Source organism: Telopea speciosissima, chromosome 6 (assembly GCF_018873765.1).
Source record: "Telopea speciosissima isolate NSW1024214 ecotype Mountain lineage chromosome 6, Tspe_v1, whole genome shotgun sequence".
NCBI lineage: Eukaryota > Viridiplantae > Streptophyta > Magnoliopsida > Proteales > Proteaceae > Telopea > Telopea speciosissima.
Window position 1 is genome coordinate 59,912,151 of NC_057921.1, and position 27,896 is coordinate 59,940,046.

Below are 27,896 nucleotides of genomic sequence, written 5' to 3' on the forward strand. Positions count from 1 at the left end.
GCAGAGTGTTCGGGCATGGGTAGGGTGGTTATTGCGCCCCCTATTACAGGCACTGGGGAACTGGGCCAGGTAGGGTAGCCTTCTCTCACTTTGTCATTTTTTTGTTTTTTTTTTTTTTTTTTTTTTTTAAATTTTAAATTTCCTTTTCTTTTCTATTACAACCAAACAACAAAGAAACAAAAGCTTCTTATGATTTCTTTTCTATCCATCTCTTGCCAACCAAACACAGCCTCAAAGAGCTTTGTCTTGGTTTTGTTTCTGATTGAAGAGAATTCTCTTGTCAAAGGGAATGAGTGAAGTATGGGCTGGCCCAAAACTTACATGGGCTTAGCTAGGATCCAAGGGGTTGTGCTGATCCCGGGCGAGACCCATTCTAGATCAGTCACTGGTTCAACGATGCCTGGCCTATGGGAAACACTTCCACCCCTCTGGGCGAGAGCAGTTACGCCGCGATGAACACTATTTTCGAGCAACCACTTTTGTGAAGTGCACGCTGGACAGCAACAACTAGTTTGTAGACTTCAGACGACATTGGTGTATCCAGAGGGTTCGACCTCCATAGCTCGATTTAGGTTTCGTTTCAAGGGTTTCTTGAACGGACTTCGTTTCTTTGGATCAGAAGGTTAGCCGTTTTTAATTCATCTGTTTTAGTTTTCTGTCGGTTGTTGTTCAGATCGTTCGCCATTTCCTTCTTTTTTATGCCTGAGGTTCTCCGTTCCCTTTCTCCTCCAGAGGCAGAGTTCAGTGATTTATCGTTCTTGAAATACTTCTCACTCCGTTTCACTAACATATTCGCGGGAAAATTTGATTTCCTAACTTTTTTTCCCTCGGATTCAGATTACTGATTTCGAAGGTATGTAGAATTCGTCCATCTCCTCCCTGCTACTGTTTATTCATTAACGTCGACATTGTATGGTTTAAAAGAGAAGAAGAAGAAGGAGAAATCATCCTGTTACAAAGCTGGATCTCTTTTCCCTATCGTTTTAGTTCTTGGAAGAAAAAAAAGTGGGGGGGGGGGTGTTCATTTGACTAGGGTTCTAGGAATATAGACTCTTGCTATTTTTTTTTCCATGAATAGTTCCATTTAGTTGCAATTCATCATTTTCGTCATTCGTTTTATACGTTTTTCGACTATTAGGATTATTTATGGAGTAAGTGTTCACTCCCCTAGCTGCTTTCTTGAACATTTTTGATTGAATGCATGTTGAGAACTGTCAGCCGTACCTTTTGTTCTCTTCCTATTCGTTAAGAGGGGAAGATTGAAATAAATTTGGATTTGTAGCTTAATTTCTAACAAAATTATGGATCTTAATATGGTTCTGGAAAGTCTGGTTCATTTTTTCCCCCTTCTATCCTATCATTTAATTTTTAGATTGGACTCCAGGTCTGTGGATAAGAATTACTAAAGCAGGAATTATTCTTTTAATAATACCGGCGACAACAGCTGCTTCACGGCAAGGAATGCTCTTGTGCAAGTTTGGATGATTTTGCAATGTCAGGCCTATTCAATGTATTCACTCTTCTTTGCACTATACTTAAACATTTTTAGCTACTGGAATGCTAGTAATTGTGGTTGGTATAATTTGGTGGATATTCTGATATACATCAATGAATGCCACAATTGCTTTAAACTTGTTGGTGAGTCACTTGATGAACAAACAGTTGTATTCCTTTACCTATCAAAGGTGGGGGGGTATTCTAATTTGGTCATGAGGAGCTTCCACGAGCTGTTTAAGTTGTAACTCCAATCGTCCCAAACATGTGCTTGCTCTGTTTGCTTTTGTAAAATTTAAGGAATTTTCATTTGCAGTCAGGGCTCAACGGATCATCCTCAAATCATCAAGACACTGCAGGAAGGCCTTTTGGATCACCGTTTTCTGTACAGTCTGCTTCCACTGCCCCTGTTTTTCATCACACTGGTTAGTGGTTAATGCTGTGATTTTCAATAATATGTGTTTTAGCAATTTATCCCAGTGTAACTCAATTGTGTTGGTTTCTATTTGATAGGAAATGTTCAAGGAATGCATAACATTCATGGGAGCTTCAACATTCCCAACATGCCAGGCACACTTGCATCAAGAAACTCAGCAATGACCAGTGTCCCGCCAAATGGTGTCCAACAACCTGCAGGAAGTCTTTCTACTGGACGTTTTGCATCGAACAACCTTCCTGTTGCTCTTTCTCAGGTATCTGTTTTGGAGTTTGCCTGGATACCCATGTCTACACTCACACTTTTAGAAATCTAGCTTAAATGTACATTTTCTCTCTGACATGCAGATCTCTCATGCCAGCTCACATGGGCATTCTGGGGTCACTAATAGAGGAGGTATGAGTGTTCTAAGAATATCTATAATTTCTAGGAGTATGTATCAAGTTTCTGGTCCTCTTCCTGTATTTCCGTGATTTTCACCATCACTAGTAATTGGTATGTTGTTCTAGGATTGGGAGTCGCTCCAATCATAGGAAACACTGTTCCTCGAATTACAAGCTCAATGGGGAACATTGTTGGTGCGGGCAATGTGGGAAGGAGCTTAAGTTCTGCTGGAGGACTGTCCGTGTCTGGTCTTGCTTCTCGTTTGAATTTGACGGGAAATAGCGGGTCTGGTAGTCTTAGTGTACAAGGACCTAACAGACTAATGGGTGGCATGCTTCCACAAGGTAGTGGTTTTTAATCTCATTTGAAATTCTTATTTAGTTTGATAATCACCAAAACAAAACTGTAGTTTTCTTAGTTGATACTCTTGCATTTGTTTTTTACTGTCTTACAGATCCATGGATTGCATGGTAACAATTGATGGGAAATACTGATGTGATTATATTTTAGATATGTTACATTTGAGATGGATTCTCATGTATGTCTTGTAGTAATTATGGTATCATGCAAGTCCAATTAGTGCAATTTTTCATTGATAAAAAAATTTGGAAGAAATTTTCTGAGATTGTGTAGAACTTTAATGAGAACTTGATGGTCTGCTGTCCGTAAGATGATTGAAAAACATATTATGTCAAGTTTTTCTTAAGAGTTTCAACATTTATTGTTATTCATGCCTTTTCTTTTTGGCTTTTAGCCTCGAAAATGGTCACAACAATTAAGTTGTCATGTATTCTGGAACATATCACTACACATACAATGTCTTTATATTGTCATGTTCATATTTTGACATTTTTTAAGACCTATCCAAGTTAGAGCTACGTATCATAGTTATCAAGGCGGGAAGGCGACCATGGCGTTTTAGAGGGGGAAAAATCAAGGCGACACCGCTATGGCGGCAAGGCGCCCAAGGCGTCCAAGGGGACCAAGGAGCTGGATGCCATGGCGACGCCTTGATAACTATGCTACATATTGGCACTTCTTGATGAATCTGTATTTTATAGCTTGTGGTCCAAGTGAAGGGTGGATAAGTTGGCAGGTTGTGTATCATATAAGGTTTTATTACTCATTGGTTGATTAGATACATCCTCTTTCCCTATTTGAAACAACTGAATGTGTTAAACCATTAGGGTCCTTTCAAGAATTGAATATCCTATATAAGCAGTAAATAATTTATGTTTTTCTTCTTTTTTAATTGTTATACCACCAGATTTTTTCTCAATAGATGGGGGACTGTTCTGTCTTTTGGTGCTTATGAACTTTAAGAGAAATGAACCTACACTTGAATTATGTGGGTACTAATTGCTAATCAGTGTCTTTGTGTGTTCCCATTGATGCAGTAGCACTCGACTGGTTGGAACGGAACCGGTCCAACCCGGAATTTTGCTCTAGTAAGGATTGGAAGTAGTTTACTTAGTTTTATGTCCTTTTTTTCATGTTTTAGTTGGATACGTAAGAATAGGAGATAAAGTTGGATTGCAAGTTAATTTCAGTATTAGAGTCTAGTTAGGAGTCTTATTTGTTTTTCTTTAAATAATTGTATGTACCCAACCTTGCAAGACAAATTTGAAAATACCAAGTGATATTGAGTTCATGTGAGTGTTTTGTTCCTGATTCTCTCCCTCCCCTGCAACTCTGAGACTCCATCTTAGATTTTCCCTCTTCTCTAACCGGCCCTCCACCAATTTGGTATCAGAGCCGAAACACATCCATCTTCCTCCCCCTCAATCTCTCTCTTTCCTGATAAGGTAGGGTTTGTCCTCTCTCTCTCTCCTTGTTTTTCCTCCTTCTTTCTTATTATTTTTTTTTCTTTTTCTATGTTACTGTTTTGCATTAATGAGACCAGCAGTTTCCTTTGGTGGTCAGTAATCTCTACTTCCCTTTTCTATTCAAGACTTTCCCTCCCTTCCCCTGCGCTATCAAACCCTAACCCCCTATGGTATCATCATCCCATCCCTTTGATTCCCACAACAAACCTCTCCCCTTGATTTCAACAGGCAACCCCTGCCTCCGGTTCCCACAAACAATCCCCTCACTGCCCGCCTTTTCCCCCGTGATCTTGATCGAGTCCCCCCCCCCCCCCCGGCTTTATGGTTATGCTAGCATAGAGAGCAAAAAAAAGAGAGGAAGAATTCATACCTGGTTTTAGAAGACTGCAGCCATTGTTTGAACTCGAACTCCATCCACCGCTTGTTCTCCAGAGGTAGAAGACGACTCAGTTACGTCTTCTTCCCCACCCCCACTTTCTTTTAAACCTTATTTGCTTTTTAAGTTTTATTCTTTTTTTCCAATAATGCCCCTTCCCCATCTTTAATTCCTTTTAACTCTTAGTTTCTTGTCCTTCCAAGAATACCCTTCCCATCATACGTGCTATTCCACTTACTGGAATTGTTTTTGTTGTTAGCTTGATTTCTTTTATTTACAATTTTGCCATTCACTTGACTATTGGATTTCTATATTATCCGAGTGGGCTCATAGTGATTCTGAATAGGGTTTCCGAACTCCAGGATCGCCACCAATTTGGAGATTTCATCCATATCCTAACCATGGTGGCCAATAGTGAGATTCTCCAACAGTTCAACTCCTAAAAAGGTCAAACCAATACAAAAATTGACCTTCAAGAACTCGTTTTTGGAGTTTCGGTTAGGTCGAAACCACCGAAATACCAAAATTTCGGCGACATCTCGCCGAAATGATGCATTTTTCCCTGCTTGTTTCGATTTGTTGTTTCGGTGGGCGAACAACCATAGTAGGCTCCGATACTTGAGGGTAACATTGTTTTAGGCTAAATAAACACATGTAAACCTTCAAATTGTAAAAAAAAAATAAAAAAATACACAGTGGTGTTTTGGATTTGCACCGTTGGTTGGCAATAAATGTTGAACCCTATTGTATACCTTATGTAATATTGCTTATTCTACATATTGTTTTAGTACAAGTGTGGTGAATGAAGATGGGAGTACTATAGAGAGTCACCGACTTCAAACACCCAAGCATATGAGAGACCGGGAATCCCTAACTGGAGTAAGATATGAATGAATTGAGGGTGCTGCTTCACCTTTAAGAATCACTTGCTGCTACACCGCTACCAAACGAGTAAGCTAAAGAATAATACCGCCCATTCTCTCCCTGCGATCGAGCCTCTTTACAACCACTCTCTCTCAGTGGTCGAACTATAAGGCATAATTGGGAAGTAAAACAAGTAAATTATGCAACCATGGATGAAGGAACATAATATTGATTAATTATTTAAGAAATAGTTAAAAGTAGAAACTTGAAACTACAAAGCATCTTGCACAATAGAATGATACATAGACACCCAAGTCCTCCATATAGAGCTAGTTGATATGGTGATACTCTTTATGAAGCTGAAAGAGGGGAGCTAAGCTGGATATCCGCAATTTTTATGGGGATAGCAATCTAGAGCAAAACCTTGATGGGATTCACAGTTTGGAGATATTTTTCAGATGGGACGGGTTGACTGAAGCCAGAAAGATCTTATTTGCAGAGGCTAAACTGAAGGGCATGGATCAACTCTGGTGGATCAAGCTCCAACAACAGAATCAGCCTTGAGGCATTGGGTTAGTCACTACTTGGGCTGAGATGAGTGAAGCCATGAATGAGAGAATCTTGCCCACCGACCACAAGTAGTGTATGCACCTCAGGTTTGTACAATTGAGACAGGAAAGCATGACAGTTGAGGAGTATGTCACCAACTTCTACTATGTAGCCACTCAATCTGATTTTGAGTGGGATAAAGATGTATTGGTAGCATAATTCCGCAATGGTTTGCCCCATCAACTCAATGTTGCATTAGCATCCAATAGACTGCCTAAGATGGGGGATGCTGTACAGGTAGCATATCAGGTAGAAGACAGTCTGAAGCAACCTTACTCTTGGAAGACTTGTACAGATACTTTTCCGAAGGGTGACAGATCCGGTCAACAACAATCTTCTCCCCAGGAAAAGTCATTCAATAGACCACAGGCTAGTGGGTCATCTATGGCATCTTCACGACGTAACCGACCATATTCTCCACCTCGGCGTGGTTTCGACAAACCTCCTGTGATGCCAAAGGCTGCCGTTCAATGTTTTATGTGCAAAGGGTACGGGCATATTAGTGCTCAGTGTTCCAACCATTTGATAGCTTATATTTATAAGGATTTTTTATACCTTATGAACCAGAAGAGCTCCTTAGTTTATAATTTGTAGGCAGTGAGCAGGGTGAAGTCAACAACAATGATAGTGATGAGGAGCGACACCCTTGTTATGTTCTTCATCCTGTTTTGACCACTCACAAGGTCACTAAGGATGAAGATTGGCGCCACAACAGTATCTTCAGACTCGTGTGAAGTGTAATAACCAAATATGCAACATGGTGATCGATGGAGGTTGTTGCACTAATGTTGTCTTTGAATGCGTTGTTCATACGCTGGGATTGTAAATAGAGCTACATCCAAATTTCCCTACAAAGTTGTATGGGTGAAGAACACTAACCTCAAGATTACTGATAGGTGTTTGCTCACATACTCTATTGATGGATTTGTGGACACAGTACAATGTAGCGTCCTCCCTCTGAAGGTGTGTCATATTCTTCTTGATCGATCGTGGTTGTTTGATAAGAAGACACAACATTGTGGGTATACGAATGCCTACTCTTTCAAGCATGGGGCAACAAGGAAATGAAGTTTCTTCCCACTAAAGATCTCACTGACATTAAGCTTAAGAAGGTAGCGGGATCATTCCCCTTCCGTCTTGTTGACTCAGATGGCCTCCTTGGTCCTTATCCAAACCCGACAGAGTTGAGTTCTTTTCAGAGGAGGAGAATTGATGCAGTAGCACTCAACTGGTTTTCTAGTACAACTGGCTTTGGGAACCCAAACCTAGATGGAACTGGTCCAACCCGGCCTTTTGGTCTAATAAGGGATGGAAGTAGATTACTTAGTCTTTATGTCTTTTTTATCATGTTTTCAGTTGGATACGTAGGGATAGGAGATAGAGTTGGATTGCAAGTTAGTTTCAGTGTTAGAGTCTAATTAGGAGTCTTGTTTGTTTTTCTTTATATAATTGCATGTACCCAACGTTTGAAGACAGATTTGAAAATACAAAGTGATATTGGGTTGCTCATATGAGTGTGTGGTTCGTGATTCTCTCCCTCCCCTCAGATTTTTCTCTCTTCTCTAACCGGCCCTCCACCACCCATCCTTGGTGGAATTGATTCTCTTTGATGATTAAGGAAACATAGAACATTTAGGTTGAGGTTATCTTCTCTCAGTATCTGTGAAAACGGTGTTATATGAATTAAATTCAAGATCTGCATATGGAGGTAATTTTTCCTTTTTCTGTTCTCAACCAGTATTATATTTAGGTCCTTTGTTTAAGAAGTTTGTTCTGTTCCTGCCTTTCTGGTTCCTTGTGAATTCTATGTATTTGTTGGTAAGACTATTTATAATTTTCTTTGTTAAACCATTGGTGGAACTGGAAATTTGCATTCTGATCTTGGTAATATATGGATTTTGTTTTGATTCCGTGCTTTTTTTTTTGTTCCCCTGGCTATAAGAAATAACATGAACTAAATTCAGCACCGCAGGTGTTATCAATACTAGGAAATTCTTATTCTCCTGGTGGCCCTTTATCTCAAAGCCAAGTCCAAGGAGGGAATAATGCCTTAAGTTCCATGGGAATGCTAAATGATGTTAACTCTAATGACAATTCTCCTTTTGATATAAACGATTTTCCTCAGTTGAGTGGACGCCCAAGTTCTGCTGGTGGTTCACAAGGTCAATTGGGTAAATCAATGTGCTTACATGTTCTACTTTCTGATATTTTCCTTTAGGTGCTTTGTTTTGCAACAGATTCTTAACCCCTTGACCAACAGGTTCTCTACGGAAGCAGAGTGTTGGTGTTCTCCAACAAAACCAAGAATTCAGCATCCAAAATGAAGATTTTCCAGCGTTACCTGGATATAAAGGTGTTCAACTTATGCTTGTAACCATTCCATGATATGATGCTGATTGTGTCCTTGTTTTATATTAGTTAAATGTCAGAATTTTACCTTTTCGAAACATTATATGACATTATTGGGCTAGCACCTTATGAATTTGGATTTGAGTTCCTGTAATAATCTTCCTACTGAAATTTCTCAGCTGTGAGTTGCTACAATAGACTTTTTTCCCATCCTGTTTCCATGTGCTTGTTGTACTATCTTTTTTGGTTGAGGCTATTTTTTTTGTGTGTAAACCAAGAAGAAAAAAGTTTGAGACTTCTTCTACTAAGCAGTAAACAATATAGCCTTACATAAAATTCTAGAGTATTTTTCCCATTCAATTGAGCTGTGATAGGAGATGAGGAATACATAACTACTATAAAAAAGAGTAATCCTCCTATGATCCCAGTAACATACTATATGGGACATGAATGTACAGCACCTCCCCCAGTTCTGAAGCTCACAAATGCCACATGCCTGGCTTGCCTAAGATTAAATGTAGCCCTGCTTTTAACCTGCCTTAGCAAGTGTTTTTTTATGTTGAGAAGAAACATCTGTTCTCAAGCTGGTGGCTAGATTTTAGTCATGTCCTGCTTGCTTGCAATGACTTTAGTCTTCCTCTGGAATAATCTGCCTCTGCAAAGGTCCTAATGGGTGGAAATCCGTTTTTAGATTGTTCCCTTTCAGCTGACAATCCTGTGTGCTCTCTATAATTCTTGGAATTTCGTATGGGAGTTTCCTGGGGTGTTTATGAACAGTAAGATTTAATTCATTTTGTTTTAATTGGTTTGCTCGACTTGTCAAGTCTGTTGGTCTGCTTTTTAGCCTGCTTGCATTTTCTTTGTTCATCTGTTGGCCTGCCTCGTGATTCACTAGGCCTTGTTGCCATCAAATCATTAACATTGAGACCAGGATCTAGTGTAATTTGGCATGAAGCTGTCTACTAAAGTACATAATTACTAATATATCGATTTTTGATTATTTGTTGCCTTCAACGCCAATCAATAAAATTTGTGCCCTTTTTTTTTTGCTCCATCAGTCCTCTGTTTAGACTTTAATTAGCATTACATTTTTTGAGATTGACATCCCACACCTTCTGAAGCTATTGTCCTTAAATCTAATTAAGGGCAGTGCTAACTCAACTATCCTGAAAGGGCCACTATGTCAAAGAGTATCAACTATGCCTTAGAACTCCCTCTTGTTGCTTACCTTTTAATTTGTTGTATTTTATTCATTCCTTGCAGGGGACATTTTTCTATCATATTAAGACCGGAATAGTTGTTTGTTTCATGGTGTTATTTGTTGTGTGACTGTGGTGTGTGTTGATAACTGTGATTCTTATGCAGGTGGCAATACTGATTATGCAATGGATCTGCACCAAAAAGAACAAGTTAATGACAGTGCCATGTCTATGATGCAATCCCAGCACTTCCCTGTGAGTTGCAACTTAGGCATGGCAGATGTGCTAGCCAGAAAACTCATAATATTATTCTGTTCCTTTATTCAAATTTGACCATGTATCTTTCTATACAGATAGGGAGATCAAGTGGCTTCAGCTTAGGAGGTACATATGCATCCCATCGCCAGCAACAACAGCAGCATTCTCCATCAGTGGGTGGTAGTGGGGTTCCCTTCAGATCCGCAAATAGCCAAGATCTACTCCATATCCATGGTTCTGATCTATTCCCATCTTCCCATGCAAGCTATCACTCGCAGGTGTGGTATTTGGTTCTACTTACTGTTCTGTGGCTTTCCGGTTCCTACCCCCCTCTCTCTCACACACTTTTTCTTTCATATATTCCTGTTCTCTTCACAGGTTCAAAATAATGGGCCACCACCTGGATTGAGATCTGTTAACTCTCCCAATTCAGTTTCTGGTTTGGGATCGTATGACCAGCTTATTCATCAATATCAACAGCTCCAGAGCCAGTCTCAGTTTCGATTGCAGCAAATGTCTGCTGTGGGTCAGTCATATAGAGATCAAAATGTGAAGGCCATGCAGGCAGTGCCTGATAGGTTTGGCTTGCTTGGTTTATTAAGTGTCATAAAATTGAGCAATCCAGAGCTGAATTCTCTCGCTCTAGGGACTGATTTGACAACTCTTGGGCTGAATTTGAGTTCAACTAATGATATTCACAAAAAGTTTGCTTCCCCCTGGTCTGATGAGCCTGCTAAGGGAGAACTCGAATACGCAGTGCCAGAGTGCTATTATGCTAAACTACCGCCTACACTACATGTGAGTTTTCTTTAATACAGTATTTATATTAGTATGCTGATAATTAGTTATCTTATTTCTTTCTTGGTCCCGGCCTCTGTTGTGGTGGATGTAGCAAGGCTACTTTGCAAAATTCCAGCCAGAGACATTGTTTTATATTTTTTACAGGTACAGTTTTATCTTGGGATTCTCTGTCTGCTGTTGGAAGTATTTCTCCTTCTCTAGATTCAAAAACTGACATCATATCTGCTTTTGCTTTGTCTGCAGCATGCCAAAAGATGATGCCCAATTGTATGCCGCTAATGAATTGTATGTTCCTGAATCTGTGTTTTTATTTACTGGGTTTCTCTCCCCACCTACTGGGAAGCTTTTCCATGCAAAGCCCCAATTTGTCTTGTTTCCTTAGATCCAATAGGGGAAAATAAAGAATAAGAGCATGACACTATCTGGATCTAACAATCTCATGTTCTGATTTTCTCCTTTCTCGCTCACAGATGGATAAAAATGTGTGTTTTGATATCAATTGATATTCTTGATCCGAGACTCAATCTCTCCCTCTATTCACTCCCTCAACACCCACCACTTTCCCTGACTGTCAAGAAATATTTCTTACAACAAAACTTGGTTTCAGAAACTAACAGCAGCATCTTGCCCATTTTTCTGCAGGTACAACAGAGGTTGGTTCTACCATAAAGATCTGCAACTGTGGCTCATAAGGGTCTCCAACATGGAGCCTCTGGTTAAAACGAACACGTATGAAAGGGGTTCCTATCTCTGTTTTGACCCAAATACATGGCAAACTATTGGGAAGGTTTGTATGAATGCAGTCCTGTCATGTCAAGTTTTGCTGAAAAATAAAAAGTGAAAATCATCTTCCAAAGAAAATTATCTGAGCTTTTCGCATGGTTGGTGGTTTGCAGGATAATTTTGTCCTTCATTATGAAATGTTGGAGAAGAGACCAGTGTTGACGCAACATTAGCAAAACGGGTTTCCAATTTGTAAAGTTTTATTAGTTGCTGGGGTTGACATATGAAAGCATAAAATGATGTCTTTTATTTGGTTTTATCTGGCCATGCTGCCGATTGTCGCATTATTTTCTGGGTAAATCTGTTTGTAACTCACCTGGTTACAACAGATTTTTTAACCTCTTTTTTCTACCCATTGCTTCCCCCTTTCGTGCAAATTAGAATTGGGGACGAGAAAGAAGTCGTTTGAATTAAAAAATTTTAAAAACTAATAAAACCATTTAAACACAAAACATTGAAACCGGTTATTAAATGGTTTGGTTTTGGGTTTACCTAGAGAATCTTGAATTGAATCGGATTAACACTCTTAACTATTGATAGGCTTAATAGTTGAAACAGGATTTCAACCAAGAGCTACATTCTTCGTCGGTGGACTTTAGTCCAGTAGAAGAAATTTCTGGATAATGCCACTCAAAATGAAATTACAAATATTGAGAAAATAAATTAGACTTTAGATTGGAGGGAGGAGAAAGACGTTGGTAACAAAGAAGCTTGATGAGAGAAATTATTTTGGACATTATTATTTAAACATCATATTTCATGTCTTCAATGAGGTCGCATTCATTTGCAGTGATGAGCTCTTCCCTTGGAATAAGCTGCCTTCATTTATGTTTTTCCAAGAATTGAACTTGAAAACCATTTGGAAACTTTACATTAGGTTCTCGTAATATATCTCCTCCTTTTATTACCTTCCACCTGATAAAATTCATGTTTAAAAAGGTCTGATATGCAACATCTATGAATTACCAAGCCCCACAAATCAAAATTAATGTACCTATATTTTGTGACCAAGTGATGTAGAAAGATGGTTATCTGCAGCTTCGCAAACTCCGCTCCAACACAAAATCTTGCTCCACCACCAAAAACCATGAAATTCTTTCCTGGATTTGATTCTGTGCCCTGGTGTTTTCAACCCAGAAATATATATGATTCAGAAGATGGGTTGGAGTTAAGTACTAGAAATCAGATAACAGTATATATCTTCTTAGAGTTGTGTTGATCAGATAAATCATAATGTACCTTCCATCGCCATGGATTGAAGGTCAAGGGATCAGCAAACTTGGTAGGGTCCAAATGAGTCACTGGAGGGCAAATCATAACCGCCCACCCGGCTGGAATTGTGTATCCTGTGGAATTAGAAGCAAAAGATCGATGATATCTTAGCTAGGGATTACCAAGTAATAGAAATACTAGCTAGCTAGTAGTAGCATTCTAATATCTCAAACATACCATTTATATGGACATCTGCCATTGTTTTTCTCAAAATCAAGGGGATTGGATTTCCCAACCTGAGTGATTCATTGATAACCTGCAACAGAATTGATGAACAAAATTAAGAGTAAGCCACACCACACACCCGGTTAAGCTCATAACTGTACATCTTAACAAGGATTGATTCTGCAAACTCACCATGGTCGTAAAAGTCATTGATTTGTATTCTTCCCATGTGATTCTGGAGTTCTTATTTTCTCTTTTTTGTAGAATCATCTCATGCTCCTTCTGATACATAATAACCAGTACTTGTGTTTTAGAAGTTCAGAATCATCTCAAAGGGCATTGCCAGTGCAATTGAAAGATTAGAAAGAAAGAATCCAAAAAATTAATAGGGGGACTTTGAAATGTTGTATATTACATACAGTTAGTTCTTCTACCACTGAAGGGTGATCTGTGAGAAATTTCATGGTTAACGTTATGGATACGGAAATTGTTTCGTAAAAAGCAAAGATGAGCGCGAATATTAAAGATACAATGAGATCCTCTGTAAGGATTGTATTATCTTTCTTCATTTCCTCAAGCATGAGATCCAAAAAATCGCCATGGTGCTTGGGAGGTGATGTGCGCCTTTGATATAAGATGTTCCTTATCAATGTTATTGCCTTCTTCCGCCCCTACAATGAAGTATTGAAATTTAGAACGATTATAAACTAAAAGCCAACAAAAGCCATTAATTCCAAATAATTTGTTCTATGCCTAATGGGACCACGAAGTTTCGTCAATTTTGGAGCTTTTGGTGTATAGATCAAGTATCTGACATTTGGTATCAGAGTCAGTCACCATGTCACGGGTTCGAGTCATAGAAATGGCTACTTAAGAGAAGGGCTACCTGGAGTAGAGTAGAGTAGAGTGAAAACCGTCAAGAAAGGGTTATTTGCCGCAAGGCAAAAGCCTTGGAGCAGAGTGGAGTCCTTTGGAAAAGGCTACCTACAGCCTCAACGGTTTAAAAAGCTAGCATGGTGATCTGTTATGTGCCTAATGGCCGATCTAGTGTATAAGCGTTAGATTGGGCCAGCCTAGTATAAATAAGTTAAAAGACTTGATTAACGCATTCCATCAGCTCTGGAGCTTTTGACGTATCGATCAAATACCTAACATAATCACAGTAAAAATGATCTGTTTAAGATAATGAACCTCGCACCTGTAAACCATTATAGTAAGGAGTGCCAGGTATTTTCAAAGGAAAGGAGATAAGACTCCCCATGATATCGGCAAAACTCTCCCTCAGCTTCTTGGAGCACTTTTCTTCATCATAACTAATCAGCTTCTTGGATACAAGGTTTAATACCATCTGTAGGAAAAAGGAGATTTTAAGGGGTTATATGCATTGAGTCAATGCCATATAATTCTTATTTGTTTCATCCAAATAAAATTCCCTCTATTCTTCTAAATTTACCGTGGCAACTGCTTCTTTCAAATCGACATTAGCATGTTGGGTAGACCAAGACTGTAGCTGTTTCATTGTTGCTTGATCCATTTCAGAGAGAAGCTTTTCCTTCAGGTTTTGTGGACCAGTCAAATTCAAAATCAGGCTCCTTATATACTTGTGAATGTAGCCTTGCAGAGAAGGCACACTTTTTTTATTCCACATGACCTCTGTGAAGGTATCCATGTACCAAAACTCAAATAACTTTCCCTCTTGCTGGAATATGAAATTGTTAAATTCCTGATCAGTCGATACTACAACCGGCCGACCAACTAGACTGGTTCGAAATATCGATCCGTATCTGATCATCATAGCCATGAAATGAAATACATGAAATATTATTTGATCAAACAATAGGGTTGATGTTTTCTGTGCCGCAGCGCAGCCCGCATCTAGACACATGTTCTAGCCATTCATGGGGGGCAGGGTGATCATTTCGCCCATCCCCATGTGTCTGAATACAGCCTGCGCCCATAGCACAGAGAACATTTGACCTAATAATAAAGAGAGTGACAAAAAATATATATATACCTTTCCATTCTGTGTTTGATAAAAGGAGAAAAATCATTTGATGTGAAGGGGGAAAAGAATTGAAGAGTCTCACCAAGGAGAGGTATCCCCATGGAACCAGGTGGTAGTTTACCATTACATTTCGGGTTCCTCCAACTGTAAACCCAATGTGTAATGTATATGGTAATAATTGCTATGGCGAATAACAAAATGGGCTCCATTTCTTTGCTTAAGTTTTTTATGTAAGCAATTAGATTGATATGAGAGACTAATGAGGGAGAACTAATTATATATAGGCTTGCTAGCTGACTTAAAATGGATTTTATTTTGACACGCTTTCGATTAGTACCGATCGTCGCTCCAAAGTTGCAGACTTACGTACTTGAAATGCGCACATGATCACATGTCTAAACTCTAAATGAGCGGTTGCACTTCCTTAATACCAAATTAAGAATCAGGTTGGCATAATTTCACAACCTTGTCTCACCTTCAATTGGAATAACACACCAATCCGTTGAGACAAATTGATCCTAAAATTACTGTTTTCCTTCACCTTTAGAGTAGGGTTAACTCTGTCCTAAGATTAATTGCCTAATTTGTGTTAGTGCCCTTAGTGGCTTTTCCCAAACCTTGGGTTTGACAAGAAAGGAAATGGATTTTTGATGACATCATCAACCATGATAATGCCCCATCGGAAACAGATCTTCTACGGCGGGCTGCCCCGTCCGGTCTGTGCTGCGTAGATACAGGACTGCGTGTAATGATCGCCTTGCCCAAGTGGAGGTAAAGCGGTCATTGTGTGCGGCCCTGTGTCTGCGCAGCACAAGCCGAACGGGAAGCTGCGCCGTAGAAGATCTAGCTCCTACCCCATCCTTCTCTTTTCCTCTCTACGTAGCCTTTCGCGTAGAATGGTTCGAATCAAAAGTTCAAAGCTGAGAACTTTTACCCCTGTTTTTCTTTAAAATTCTTTTTTTTTTTTCAAATGTTTGAACCCTTGGTCCTTTTACACCGATATGGGATTGGTCAGGTATTGGGATTGGTGGATATCGATACAGTCAATCCAAGATCGATGCCGATACAAATTGGTTGGATCGATTCGTTTCGGATAATTTTACCATCATTTTTCTTTTGATAATTGACTTTTTAACCATTTTACCCTTAATATTCATACTATTACACCAATATGATATCCATCAAGTATAGGTTCAGCCAATACCGATATGGATACAAACATTTTTTTTTCCAAAATGTTTGTACCCTTGGTCCATACTATTACATCGATATGGGATTGGTCAGGTATTGGGATTGGTGGATATCGATACGATCGATCCAAGACCGATACCAATATAGATTAGTTGGATAAATGATTTATAGACCCGTACTATTACACCGATAGGATATCCATCAAGTATCACTTCAGCCTCTACCGATACCGATACGGTATTAGTGTCAGTCCAATTTAAGAGAGATTATTAGATACCATTTTCCGTCTCAATCACAGGTCACGGATGAATCAGCTGATAAAAAGTTTTCAAAGCCTCCCATCATTTTCTCTTGTCTCCGAGACCTTTACAATGAGAAATTTTTTTTAACCGTAAGAGACCTTTTAAACGTTTCAATCAGTCATTCATGAATTAATCAATAATATATAGGGAGACGATTGGAAAAATGTGGTGATCTGTTGTGTGTCTAATGGGATCTATTCTAGTGTATAAATGTTAGTTTGGATTAGCTTAGTATAAAATAAGTTAAAGAATTTAATTTAACGCGTTCCATTAGCAACCATCACCTTCCCCATTAATCACCAACGAAATGATAGAAAAGATAAAAAGAAATAACTAATTACTCTCACTCTCCTATATTGTTTTATATTTACTCAAATTACTTGTTCCAAATTTTTATTTTTTATGATTTTCTTAGACCTTGCAAAATTTCACGTTATCATCGATTCAGCAGTGTTATAAAAAAAAAAAAAAATTAAAAAAAAAATCGATTCAGCGGAAGGACATGATTATCGATTAGAGTTGAAGTTGATGAGTTGATGCTGAAGCAGCGATTTAAGAATTGGCATCCAGTCATACTGGTTCAAGACCAATCCGGATTGGTCTATATCGGATGGATTTTCTCTTTGTTTGTTTTATTTTTTTATTTTTTAAAATGGTTCCTCCCTCCCCCTATTTTACCTATAGTCCGTATCAATCCACCGATACAATATCGATCAGTAATCGGTATAGGTTTTTGCTAATACTAATGCGAGTGGCTGATTTGATCAATCCGATTCCGATTACTAAAACATGTGCAGTAGACAGTTGGAGTAGCTACAAAGGATCTTGACACATTCAATGGAGCATGTCGTGATCCTCCCAATTGCGAAGGGTACAGCAGTCAAAGGCTTAGCAGATGTAGTGGGTATCGGAGGATCAAGCCAAATTCGACATGCCCTTGGAGTGGCTAGTCAGGCCGAATGGGTTGGAGAACTTAACGCAGTAGCCTGCTCAGCTGTGTGAGGTTAGGGTTTGGAATAGTCAATACAATCGGAGTGCTGGCGAACTCGCAATCATGAAAACCACTAAATTTGAGAGCTAGCAACCCTCCTCCCCCCCACCCCCAAAAAAGAAAAATCTCATTGCCAGAAATGTAACTAAGAATATAAAAAACAAAGATTTTCTAAATGGCACATTCTTAGGTGTATTTAGAACTTAACATCTTCTTTTAATTACCCCTTCGTCTCATGAGCGAGAGGAGTGACCGGAGGAGTTTCAAAAAAGAAAGGAAAGAAAAACCAAAAAAAAGGAAAACAACTGTTGCGGGCTTGCGGCTAGTAACTCCAATTTATTCAATGATCAGTCGATCACTCCCCGAGCCCAATCTCTTGCTCATGGACCTGTTGGACCTGTTCATCAAAGATTAAAGAAACAGTGATTAAGACTATAGACGGAAAACACCATTTATAAGAAATGATTTTAAGGGAATCACCACTTTCACCACGTGCTTATAGAGAATTTAGCTCGTCTCCTAGGAGTTCAACACGCCCAGGGTGCTGCCAGCCGTTGGGCTGTGCCGCACACATCCCTAAGCATGCAACCGAGATGTGTGCGACACAACTCAACCGCTGGATGCCCCCTGGGCGCTGGGCTCCCTAGAGACGGTTCTGATCATAGAAGTCCATTAAGAAAGGCAAAAGAGAGAAAGAGAGATAATACTAACAAGTCATGGGAGACTGTTGGCATTGAGAAGGAAGACGAGAGATAATCCTCATAGTATTGCAGTAGCAACCCTGATCGACACCTCTTATTGCGGCGCAGCATTCAGAGCTGGGGTTGGAGTTTTGTGAGCCAGGAAGCACAAAAGGGGCACAAACAGTCAAGCTATTAAGCTCATTTCCACAATTCTGTGATCGAGCCACCTGAGCCTGTGTGACAAGAGCAACCACAACCAGCAAGAGAGAGATGATAAACTTAAGTGATGCCATTACTTTTCTCTCTTCAAACTTCCTACTACTAATTACCCTGTCCACCACTGCACCTCCATTTATAATATCTTACAGTGTAGTTAATGGTCATGGATGTAGAGAGTGAGGGAGGTGGGTCTTATGTGACTTACCTACTCATTTACTCCTGCAACACATAAAAATTGTGCCTATTGAGATACTTAATTGGTCATTAAGATACTATGATCCTCCTAACCATGCATTTTCTACACACATCCTTAATAGAAGAGGTTAATCTCACTAGCTTCTCCTTACTTGTGATGAGAGGATAGATTATGAATTGTGTGATAGGCTGGCCGGGCTCAGCCCAAGGCCTCAACCCAGGTCCGGCCTGGCCTGGCCCGGCCGGGCTCAGGACGGGTTAGGGAGGGTGAGGGTTGGTTGGGTTTTTTTTTGGACATTCCTAACAAGGACCTTGGGGCTCCATCTGACATGTCACATGGAAAAAAGTTATGTTATGAGTTGGGAATTGGGTTCAAATTTGGTTGGATTGCGTTGATAGCTTAGCTAGCAAGGTCCCCCCCTCCAAAAAATAAAATGTAAGCAAGGACCTTGTGCTCCATCTGACATGTCACATGGAGAAAATTAGGTTATGAGTTAGAAATTGGGTTGGTTTGCGCTGATAGCTTTAGTTAGGCCTATAAACGGATTGGATTCGGCTTGGATACGGATCGGATGTAATTGGATTCGAATATTTTTTGGTCGAATATGGATACTTCTAAAAAAGATTCGATGGATTCAAATGCAGATTGAATTCGATCTGAATTTGGATTTTCGGTTATCCATTTACAGCCCTAGCTCTAGTCCTTCAAAAAAACAATGTGGTAAGTAAACACGTAAACATAATTAGCTCCAATCTAATTAAAATAAAATGTACAAATATTTAATTGGGAAAATGACCTTAGTATTCAGATTTAATAGTTTGTTTAGCTGAGTTATGAACAATAATAAATTTGGGATACAAATAGCTCGCTACCACACTGAAGACATGGACTGATATATGTATACAATACGTAGTTTCTTTTTTTTTGATAATCTGTATACAATACGTAGTCCTCCCGATTATTAACTGTATTTGTACGTGTCTGCTGGGGTTTTTGGTATAGGGGTGTACTCCCTTGTTGCGTGTTTGAGAGAAATTTGTAGATTCTTGGGTTGGGGTAAGGCGGGAATGTCCCCCCTTGTATTCTTTATTTTTTGATTTTGCTAGTAATAAAATCCTAGGGGCCGACCTGGTCCCAGATAAGTTCGGGTTAAATAAATACAAAAAAAAACAGTATTTGTAAATTTTTTGTCCTTATTGGCCTTTGTTTCAATCGTTTTTTATTGATGGCAATACTTATGCCAACAATCATAATGTAGGTGAAGGTGAACTTAAGTGGAAAGGACCACATCAACTCATTAGGATGGGGCATGGTTTGAGGTATCGTTTTCCAATCGTTCGATACGATCGATACCATATGGTTTTGAAGGTGACAGATACCGATGCCTGTACTATGTCATATTATTGAAATGGATTGGATGAGGGGTTAAATAGTAAAAAATAACCATTTTTACAAAAAACCAACAACCACAACATGAATCGATACCATGCACTAAAACCATGAATGGGGGTGAGATGTTGGGATGGATAGAGAGAGACAAATGAAAAAGGGTCCAATGGAAGAGGGTATAATGATCATAAAAAGAATACAAGTATGATTAACCATTCAGAAGACAGGCAATGCATATATCTGTCAAAAAATTATCTCCTCCAGTTCCTTGCCCGAACTGAAAGGGACAAAGATCCTATATCTGTTCGTAGTTTCGTGGGAGTTGTTCTCACCTACAGATAAAATAAAATAAAATTTGTGAGAGTTGCTATTTACGTCCTCATTTTGTAATATTTATTATTTTTTAGTAAAATACTCATTTTGTAACTCTCATTTTCCCTAGTTAGTTATCAATATATTATTTTTTTATTTTCCATAAAATTACTTTAATTTGCTATCATACGATAAGATATCCATTCGGATAGGTTTATCTAAGTAGGAGAGCACATCAAAGATTAAAATCCTCTGCAGTGCACCGATCTTGCGGTGCATTGTAGTTTGGGCTTGAGAGCATGACACATGAAAGATGCTTCATCCAACGGTGCAAGCTCGATTGACCAAATTTTTTTTTCTTCTCGAGCTCGGCACCGTTGGATGTCATGTCTTCCACGTGTCGAGCTCTCAACTACGAACTGCAATGCACCGCAAGATCAGTACATTGCAAAGGATATTTTTCTGAGGAAATTGACCAAACAATTTTGTACATAGGTGTAAAGATGTCATTATATAAAATTTTCTTATTGACACCCCTTAAGGTGTTAAATAATTTGTTGTTTTCTTTTTTGTTCTTAGGCTATGTGTCTATCTCTTTCTCCCTCACCCCCCTTGAAATGTCTTCCTTACCCTTCAAAGGGTGGGAAGAGAAGAGATAGACATATAGGGTGCTAACATATAGTATACCGCTAGCATACCCAACCTTTTTCCTTTGGTCTTGTGACTCTTGTAGTATAATATGCTTTTCTTTTTTTCTAATAAGAGTAATAGTGTCATGTGTATAAAAAAAATGTCCATGACAATGACCTAACGATATGTCACTTTCAAAATATTTTTTAAAAATCTATCTATTCTCCAATCTTAAACAAACTTTTGGAAATAAGACAATCTGAAATTAAAAGATGTCAAGTTCTAAATACACTTGTAGAGGTGTCATTGACACTATGTAAAGAGGGGAGAGAGAAAGCATCATTGATTCATTGTCAAGGTTTTAAATGCTGAATCGGATAGTGATGACTCCGATCCATCGGAATTGATTGAAATCAGCTTTTAAGAACCCTGGAATCGGTCCATAGATCCAAAAAATAAGAGTATTTTTAAAATTTAGAGTATGAATCGACCATGTCAAATCGGTCCTTTTTGCATTTTTTTTAGGTTAGATGTTATCAGTATTCATTAGGCTTCTCCCTGGATTGAATATATAGAGTTGGTTTATTTAATTAGAGGAAATGATGGCCACATTGCTAAGTATCAATTGCCCTCTCACATTCTCTCCTCACTAGTGTGGGGATTCTCTTGAATACGAACTATATGGAACCCTCTTCCATGCTTTCATTGGCTTGGTGTGGAAGATTTCATCTCAAGCCAACAATATGTTGATCCTTTGTCCATTTCATTAATGGCTCTGTTTGTTTCGATGTAAAATTTTATTTGAAAAATTTTGCACGGTAAATTTTACTCCGTAGATATAAAATTTTACATGATGATTTTTTTTTTTTTTTTGGGGTTTATTTCCATAAAAAACTAGCATTGGAACACTTTTCAACATTTAAAATTTTACTTCTGAAATTTTTTGAAGTAAAAATTTTAAGCCTATGGAAAAAAGCTCTCACCGCCAGGAGATGGTACAGTGGTTCAACTCCTCTCATAGGGGGAAAAAATAACGATTTAATCCCCTGCCCAAACACATTGCCCAAGTGAGATTAAATTATCATTTCTGCCCCCTCTATGAAAGAAACCGGACAATCATACCGGGCAGCGAACCTGAGAGGACAAAAATTCCGCTAGGGAGCCTGTGTACCATTGATGCAGTCCCTATCCTGCTTGCTTAGAGTACCCTTCTTTTCTTTTAATTATTTCCTTATGCCTTTTGTAACTACAGTTTACACTTTGCAGGGATCTTCCCATCTACCCCCCAAGTCCAAATGTTGATGACTTGGGCCAGTAGTAGTTTCAGACCCAGTCCCACTTTAAGACAAAAGCAGAAACACCATTTATGGGCCCACCCACCACTCATTGGATTGGACTGGTATTAGAATTTGATTAGGCTCTAAACGAAAATAATTAACTAAATAATGCTTGGCCCCTCATCCAATCATGATCAAACTTTTTTATGTCTTAGACGTCAAGATACAACAAATAAGTTTCGTTATAAGATAAGAGTGGGACATAATGCTTCCAGCTTTTCATGATATCATATCATTAAAGACAAAGAAGGTCTCTTTCTCACTCACTCTCTTCCCTTTTTTGTTTTTTTTGGGTTTATAATTCAACTACTTTCCATTAAGCAGGTGATCGAAGTAAACAAAAAAGACATTGAAATTTATGTTCTTGACCCTTTATTTCTCTCTATAAATGGAGATCCAAGAGAATGATTCAGAATTGCACAGTAGACCATTTAATTGTTCCCAAAAAAAAAAAGGAGAAACAACTTCCTTCCGTCCTTCCTTCCTTTCTGTTTATTATTAATAGTAGTAGTAGTAGTAGTAGTAGTAGTATATTAAGAAAGTTGTTCTATCTGATTTTCATTACATTTTGCTCAGCTCTCATATCATATCAGATGAATCTACTCCTCCATAGGTAATTAAAAAGAAAAGAAAAGAAAAAAAAAAGCCTCTAAATTTATTCTATGATCAGAACCAACAACTTCTCCGACGAGGATACGACCCGCGCTGATAGATTAATTAACTGGACCTGATCCACCAAAAGAACAAGAGATTGATATAAATTTCACAAAATGATTAACCATTGTGTATTTGTATTTGTGTGTATGTGTGAGGAGAGAAAGTAAGGAAAGTAGTAGTAGTACAATTAAAGGCTGGGAGATGGCATAGGCTGGGGAGACTAGCAACCATCCTGAGAGTGTTGCAGATGCAAGTAGTGTCGGCACCGCCAATCGCATTGCAACAGTCAGCATTGGGTGAGGGACTCCCTGGCAGCACAAATGGTTGACACCTGGTGAAGTTGGTGAGCGAGCTTGTGCAGTCATGACTTTGAGCCACAGCCATCACAGCCTGCGGTGCAACCACCACGAAGAGAACCAGCAACGCAAAGCTAAGAGAGTTCACATTAGTTGCCATTTCTACTATTTCTTTTCTTCAGCTACTGTCTACCCATCCTTGAGCTTTAAAATCTCTTTATATAGAGGGTTGATCAGTTCTCTTTACCACTTTGAGTATGGTGACTGAGGTTTTGAACTTGTGATCTTTCAGAGTGAGGGGGTGAATTTTTTCATGACTTAACTGCAACTTTCATTTCTTGAAGAAACACAATTCTTGTGTGTCATCACCCAATGTGCCCATCAGAACTCAAATTACTCTTATTTTAGGCCTTATCTTTTAACTTTTATTTTTCCATTTTTTGTCACTGTAATTAAATTATATAACTTTTATGCCACATTGGTTCCTATTAATTACTCAAACTTAATTAAATATATTAGCTTAATGTGACTATACCACATGAACAACCAACTCTCAACATCAGGAAGTGAGCAAGACAGCAAAGACCACAGTTCGACTAATCAAAATTAGTCGCCGTTGCTCTGAATCAAGATAAATCAATCGATTCACGAAAAGCTACAAAACTGATGGAACGCATTAAATCCCCCCCCCCCCTTCTTTAACCTGTCCAGACCAAATCTAACGCCCATACATTAGATCCCATTAGGCACATAACATCACATAGGAAAGGTACAACTAATGTCTAACTATATAATCAACTATGCTAATTTAGATGGTAAAAGAATTACCAAAACTGTTTTATTGACCATCATAAAAGAATCTAATTAATCAAACAATACAGCAAAAATAAAAATTAAAAAAATTAAAAAAAAAAAAAAAAAAGATGGGGTAGGGGTGGGGCGAACCCAACCAATGTCCCTGTAATCTATGATAAATGATCAAAGGTTTAACTCTTATTGGGAGATGGGCACTTAGGCTACCTTCTTTCCCTAATCCATGTACAAATTTGCATTAAGCCCTATCAATCAATAAAACATGGTTTAGACAAAATCACATTTAAAAGAATTGTACCAAAAAAAGATTGATAATGGAACTATGGAACAATACAAATTAGAGAACCCACCCAAAAAAAAAAAAACCAAACCCTAAGAAGCAGTCTTGGACTCCTGATCAGGGCTAGACTGTGGAGCTGTCGAATATAACTTCACAGCAAAAATAAGTTTCTCCCTTACATGGGGGCCATCTTCATGGTCAATTATTTGACCATCCCAATTCATTCCATCTATGATACTCTTCACCTTTACTAAAACATCTACATCGTCTCTAAAGATTACAGAGCCTTCAGGTCTAAGAATCCTGTCCATCTCCAACAGAATATCTTCCATTTCACATCTGCAACACAAAAGGGGTAGGAAAGGATTCTCAGAATTCAATAATTCTCTACTATCATCTCTATAAGATTGAGCTGTTTATTTATCTTGAATCTTGACGACTTTACCTGTTCTCGTAGAGGGTAAAGACAGAATCAGCGTGAATTAGATCGTAAGTCCTTGGATAAGTAGACATGGCTTCACACCTGTGTAGAGCAGAGAAGAAAATGATTATAAGGAACTCGAAAAAGACTATTTCTACAAATGGGCAATCTTCAATTAAGGAGCATGAAGCTTACCAATTCTGATAAGTTCCGATCAACCCACGTTCGTAGATGACTCCGAGTGTGTTGATCTTCGCCTCTGCAGGAACAATGTTCATGACCCAAACTGGTTGGTCCACAAGTTGAGCTGCAAAACCTCCCAAGTAGGCATTCATATCCAGCAAATTCCGGTATCTTCCTTTCTGCCCAAGCTGATTGTTTACAGACTTGTAATATCCAACTCTCTTGGACCATAGCTCTGCATCCTTTCTGAACATCTCCTCTGTGATTCCGTTCACACTTCCACTGCTAATCCTGGGAGGAATAGCATTCAATCTCTTCGGCCACTTGGCCAGTTGACCACCGGCGACTTCTGTAATGTCGGATACTTCTGGTAATGGGGTTATGCAAGTCTCCAAATTGGTATACCTGATGCAAAAATTAAAAAAAAATAACAAACCCTTCGTTAAGATTTTACTGAATCAAGATCTCTGCCATGATTTTATAAAAATGAAAACTTGTTCCATATACCAAGCCTTGTCGGGATCTTGTGAAGCCGGACAGAACTGGGGCTTTCCGATGATCTTGCGACTCTTTTTACAGTGAATGTGGTTAGTGGGTTTCTGCCAGATAGCAATGTCGCCCTTCTCTATAAATTTCTTCCAACAAAGACTCTTGGCTACAGCCTCAATCTGTGACTGCTCAGACTCAAGGTCTTCCTGTGTTCTTTCCCACCCTTTCCAGTACTTTTTCCATCTGATAGGAGGACCTGAAAGAATCCAATACCCACCAGGGCGGAGAACTCGATCGACTTCAATCAGGTAGAGCCCATCTGTTTCCAGACAATTTCAATGTAAATTTTGTAAGGTAATGAATCTATTAACTATAGAACGAAATCAAATTAAACCCAATTAGAGATGGCATTGATAGAGAGGTAGGAATACCAAATTGGCCCCAGGGAATGAGGCAACGAGAGCAGTGAGCCATGTCGAAAGCCCTTGATGGGTAAGGAAGCCTAATTGAAGCCAATACTCCGATCAACGCTGGAACTCCTCGCTCGAGTGCGAATTGCACCTGAGCTACATGGGTGTCCCTTGGTGCGAACGACATTGCTAAGATGTTGCGTGACAGAAGGTAAGCTCCCCAGCTCGCAACCTGCAAATCAAAGATTCAATCATGGCAATTCTGAATAAAGAATCTACTCTGTGCAACCTGCTATATGCGACAGATTAGATTTTTCCCTCCTCCTCTTCTTCTTCTTCTTCTTCTTCGTTCGGACAACACGGAAGGAAGGACTAAAGAACATAGGCTCCAGGAAAATCGAGAAACTGTTTTTTTCATACCATCATACCATGTGACTCAGAGACAAGACTAACAACAAATTGCTTTTGCAGATATAATAATACAAACAATGGAAATTGGAAACATCTCACTCAATGACTCAAACGAAACGTGGGTTGTTCGTAAAGGTCACCAGAAAGCAGATGCAGAGGAGGTTGCTCCGACTGTAAGATTAGAATCCAACGAGCTAATGCACTATTACATAAAAACCCCTAACATGTCTCATTCAACAGGTTTAAATCTACAAATGACCACACTAGATCTCTGTAAAGAAACCCCATATCTCATCCCCTAGGGAAATTCCTTCCATCTATGGTTCTACCCAATTGGGAAATCGTAAAGCTGACGAAGAATAATGAAGAGGATAAGAATAAGAATGAGAATGAGGTAGGTGTTGACAACCAGAGGTAAGAGAAGACCCGTTCAACCATGTCTGCAATGAAGTTCTGATCTTGGATCTTGGAAGTCTAAACCTGAAGAGGGTTTTCCGAAGAACAATTCCCCCAAAAAAAATTTGGTTTTTTTTTTTAACAATAACAATTTAACCCATGGATTGAAAATTTGAAGGGACAACTCAGACGTTACGAAAGCATATTGTAAACGACACCCGAGATTTAATCTTCGGGAGGTGAACAAGTCGGCTCAAGTCTCAAGAAGTCAACAAAACTTAATTGTTAGGGGAGGGGAGAGAATCGAGAGTGTCCCTCTGAGAGAGGTGAAACCATGGAAGGTGAAGTGGTGAAAGAAAAACTTACCCCACAACCAGTGTCAATGGCGGTTCTGATGGAACCATCTTTGAGATTGATAAGCTTGCCGATATCATCGATATAGGCATCAGCACCGTTGGGGAACATGGTACCACCACCGGGAAACTTGAACCGTTCTCCTTCGTATCGAATCCAGTTCTGGACAGCCTTCTCCACTGTCAATTCCTTGTGAGGCGCGTTTGCATACCACGCATAATCACGACTCGTCGGCCATGGGAGAGGGTTCTTGTACCCAAACGGCGCAGGCACACGACATTTGAGCAATTCTCCTCTCTGAGGGCAGTGTCTCTCTCTATAGATCAGCCTATTCCTTTTAAACTTCAAAGATCTCTTGGGATCCTCACATGGTGTGTACTCGCTGTACCTGATATCGCAGAGAGGGTACTGCTTCGTGACCATCGTCATCGGAGAGTCATCGGCCGCATGGTGGGTAGAGAAATCCAAAGCAGGGGAAGTTGACGGCAACTTGGTTCTGGGTTTGGTTCTGCTCTCAATGTCAGTACAGGGCACGGAATTAACAAGGCGAGAGGTGAGGATTCCGCCACGACTGTTCTGCCAAACACCCATAAGGTACGACAGAGAACAGAGTACGGTTATTAAAACCAAACCGAAAAGGCTGGATTTCTTCCAGTATGGGTAGAAGAAAGGTTTTGAATTAGCAGAGAAGTAAGGATTGACAGAACCCGCCATGGCTGCTCTCAAGAAGCAGAGACGGAGTGGTGAAGAAGTAGAAAGAGAGAGATGGGTTTTTCAGAACTTAGCTAGCTAACCATTGTGGGGTTTAGACATAAGAAACTGTTTTGTGTTAGAGAAGAGTATAAAAGGAGAGAGGAGATAAGGGAGGTGGCCGCGTTCACTTAAAATTTTAAGAATCCAACGTAGGTTGGATTTGGGGTAGCATGATTTTTGGAGCTCCTATATTTATTATTATTATTAGGGGGGAGGAGTATAGGTATTTGATTTTCCTTTTTTCTTGATTATTATTGGGTTATACCTGTCATGTTTGTTTGTTTATAGGCTTCTGGGGGCGGTAGTATGTAGGCATGGCTTAATTGCCATAAGGCTACAACCCAAGAGTCACAGTTTACTAC

At 39.2% G+C, this 27,896-nt stretch overlaps 4 protein-coding genes and 1 non-coding gene across 5 annotated transcripts; 1 reads left to right on the plus strand and 4 right to left on the minus strand.

Annotated features, from left to right (window-relative positions):
* Nucleotides 1-583: 583 nt before the first annotated feature.
* On the plus strand, nt 584-11,635 carry LOC122664280 (probable NOT transcription complex subunit VIP2). The gene is made up of 14 exons (XM_043860030.1): nt 584-1,510; nt 1,811-1,919; nt 2,008-2,186; nt 2,278-2,326; nt 2,440-2,658; nt 7,954-8,160; nt 8,250-8,342; nt 9,704-9,792; nt 9,891-10,073; nt 10,174-10,593; nt 10,688-10,740; nt 10,840-10,881; nt 11,239-11,383; nt 11,493-11,635. Exons 1-14 carry the CDS (start codon nt 1,493-1,495, stop codon nt 11,550-11,552), a joined length of 1,866 nt encoding a protein of 621 aa, XP_043715965.1. The 5' UTR covers nt 584-1,492; the 3' UTR covers nt 11,553-11,635.
* On the minus strand, nt 1,839-1,919 carry LOC122666440. The gene has a single exon (XR_006333629.1). It is a non-coding gene; the product is annotated as a small nucleolar RNA snoR35 (small nucleolar RNA).
* A 551-nt stretch (nt 11,636-12,186) lies between the features above and the next one.
* On the minus strand, nt 12,187-15,036 carry LOC122664282 (cytochrome P450 87A3-like). The gene is made up of 9 exons (XM_043860033.1): nt 14,831-15,036; nt 14,270-14,600; nt 14,015-14,164; nt 13,236-13,487; nt 13,009-13,098; nt 12,829-12,907; nt 12,619-12,725; nt 12,374-12,498; nt 12,187-12,294 (listed from the first exon to the last, which is right to left on the minus strand). Exons 1-9 carry the CDS (start codon nt 15,028-15,030, stop codon nt 12,201-12,203), a joined length of 1,428 nt encoding a protein of 475 aa, XP_043715968.1. The 5' UTR covers nt 15,031-15,036; the 3' UTR covers nt 12,187-12,200.
* A 2,575-nt stretch (nt 15,037-17,611) lies between these two features.
* On the minus strand, nt 17,612-18,298 carry LOC122664281 (protein MEN-8). Its single transcript, XM_043860032.1, has 2 exons — nt 18,017-18,298; nt 17,612-17,693 (listed from the first exon to the last, which is right to left on the minus strand). The coding sequence occupies exons 1-2, from the start codon at nt 18,279-18,281 to the stop codon at nt 17,686-17,688; spliced, it is 273 nt and encodes a 90-aa protein (XP_043715967.1). The 5' UTR covers nt 18,282-18,298; the 3' UTR covers nt 17,612-17,685.
* A 5,755-nt stretch (nt 18,299-24,053) lies between these two features.
* Nucleotides 24,054-27,520, minus strand: LOC122664279 (probable methyltransferase PMT15). The gene is made up of 6 exons (XM_043860029.1): nt 26,794-27,520; nt 25,642-25,852; nt 25,229-25,529; nt 24,734-25,126; nt 24,563-24,640; nt 24,054-24,456 (listed from the first exon to the last, which is right to left on the minus strand). The coding sequence occupies exons 1-6, from the start codon at nt 27,493-27,495 to the stop codon at nt 24,210-24,212; spliced, it is 1,932 nt and encodes a 643-aa protein (XP_043715964.1). The 5' UTR covers nt 27,496-27,520; the 3' UTR covers nt 24,054-24,209.
* Nucleotides 27,521-27,896: the final 376 nt, after the last annotated feature.

Bases quoted from the DNA above. Each gene is read 5' to 3' on its own strand.
- LOC122664280 (XM_043860030.1), top strand. The intron at 2,187-2,277 runs GTATCTGTTTTG...TCTGACATGCAG, and splicing joins TTCCTGTTGCTCTTTCTCAG to ATCTCTCATGCCAGCTCACA. The intron at 8,161-8,249 runs GTAAATCAATGT...CTTGACCAACAG, and splicing joins TGGTTCACAAGGTCAATTGG to GTTCTCTACGGAAGCAGAGT.
- LOC122664282 (XM_043860033.1), bottom strand. From the start codon at position 15,030: ATGGAGCCCATTTTGTTATTCGCCATAGCAATTATTACCATATACATT. The intron at 14,165-14,269 runs GTAAATTTAGAA...TTTTTCCTACAG, and splicing joins TGAAAGAAGCAGTTGCCACG to ATGGTATTAAACCTTGTATC. The intron at 12,499-12,618 runs GTACATTATGAT...TGAAAACACCAG, and splicing joins TCAATCCATGGCGATGGAAG to GGCACAGAATCAAATCCAGG.
- LOC122664281 (XM_043860032.1), bottom strand. From the start codon at position 18,281: ATGGCATCACTTAAGTTTATCATCTCTCTCTTGCTGGTTGTGGTTGCT.
- LOC122664279 (XM_043860029.1), bottom strand. From the start codon at position 27,495: ATGGCGGGTTCTGTCAATCCTTACTTCTCTGCTAATTCAAAACCTTTC. The intron at 25,853-26,793 runs GTAAGTTTTTCT...TTTGATTTGCAG, and splicing joins CCATTGACACTGGTTGTGGG to GTTGCGAGCTGGGGAGCTTA. The intron at 24,457-24,562 runs GTAAAGTCGTCA...TTTGTGTTGCAG, and splicing joins TTTACCCTCTACGAGAACAG to ATGTGAAATGGAAGATATTC.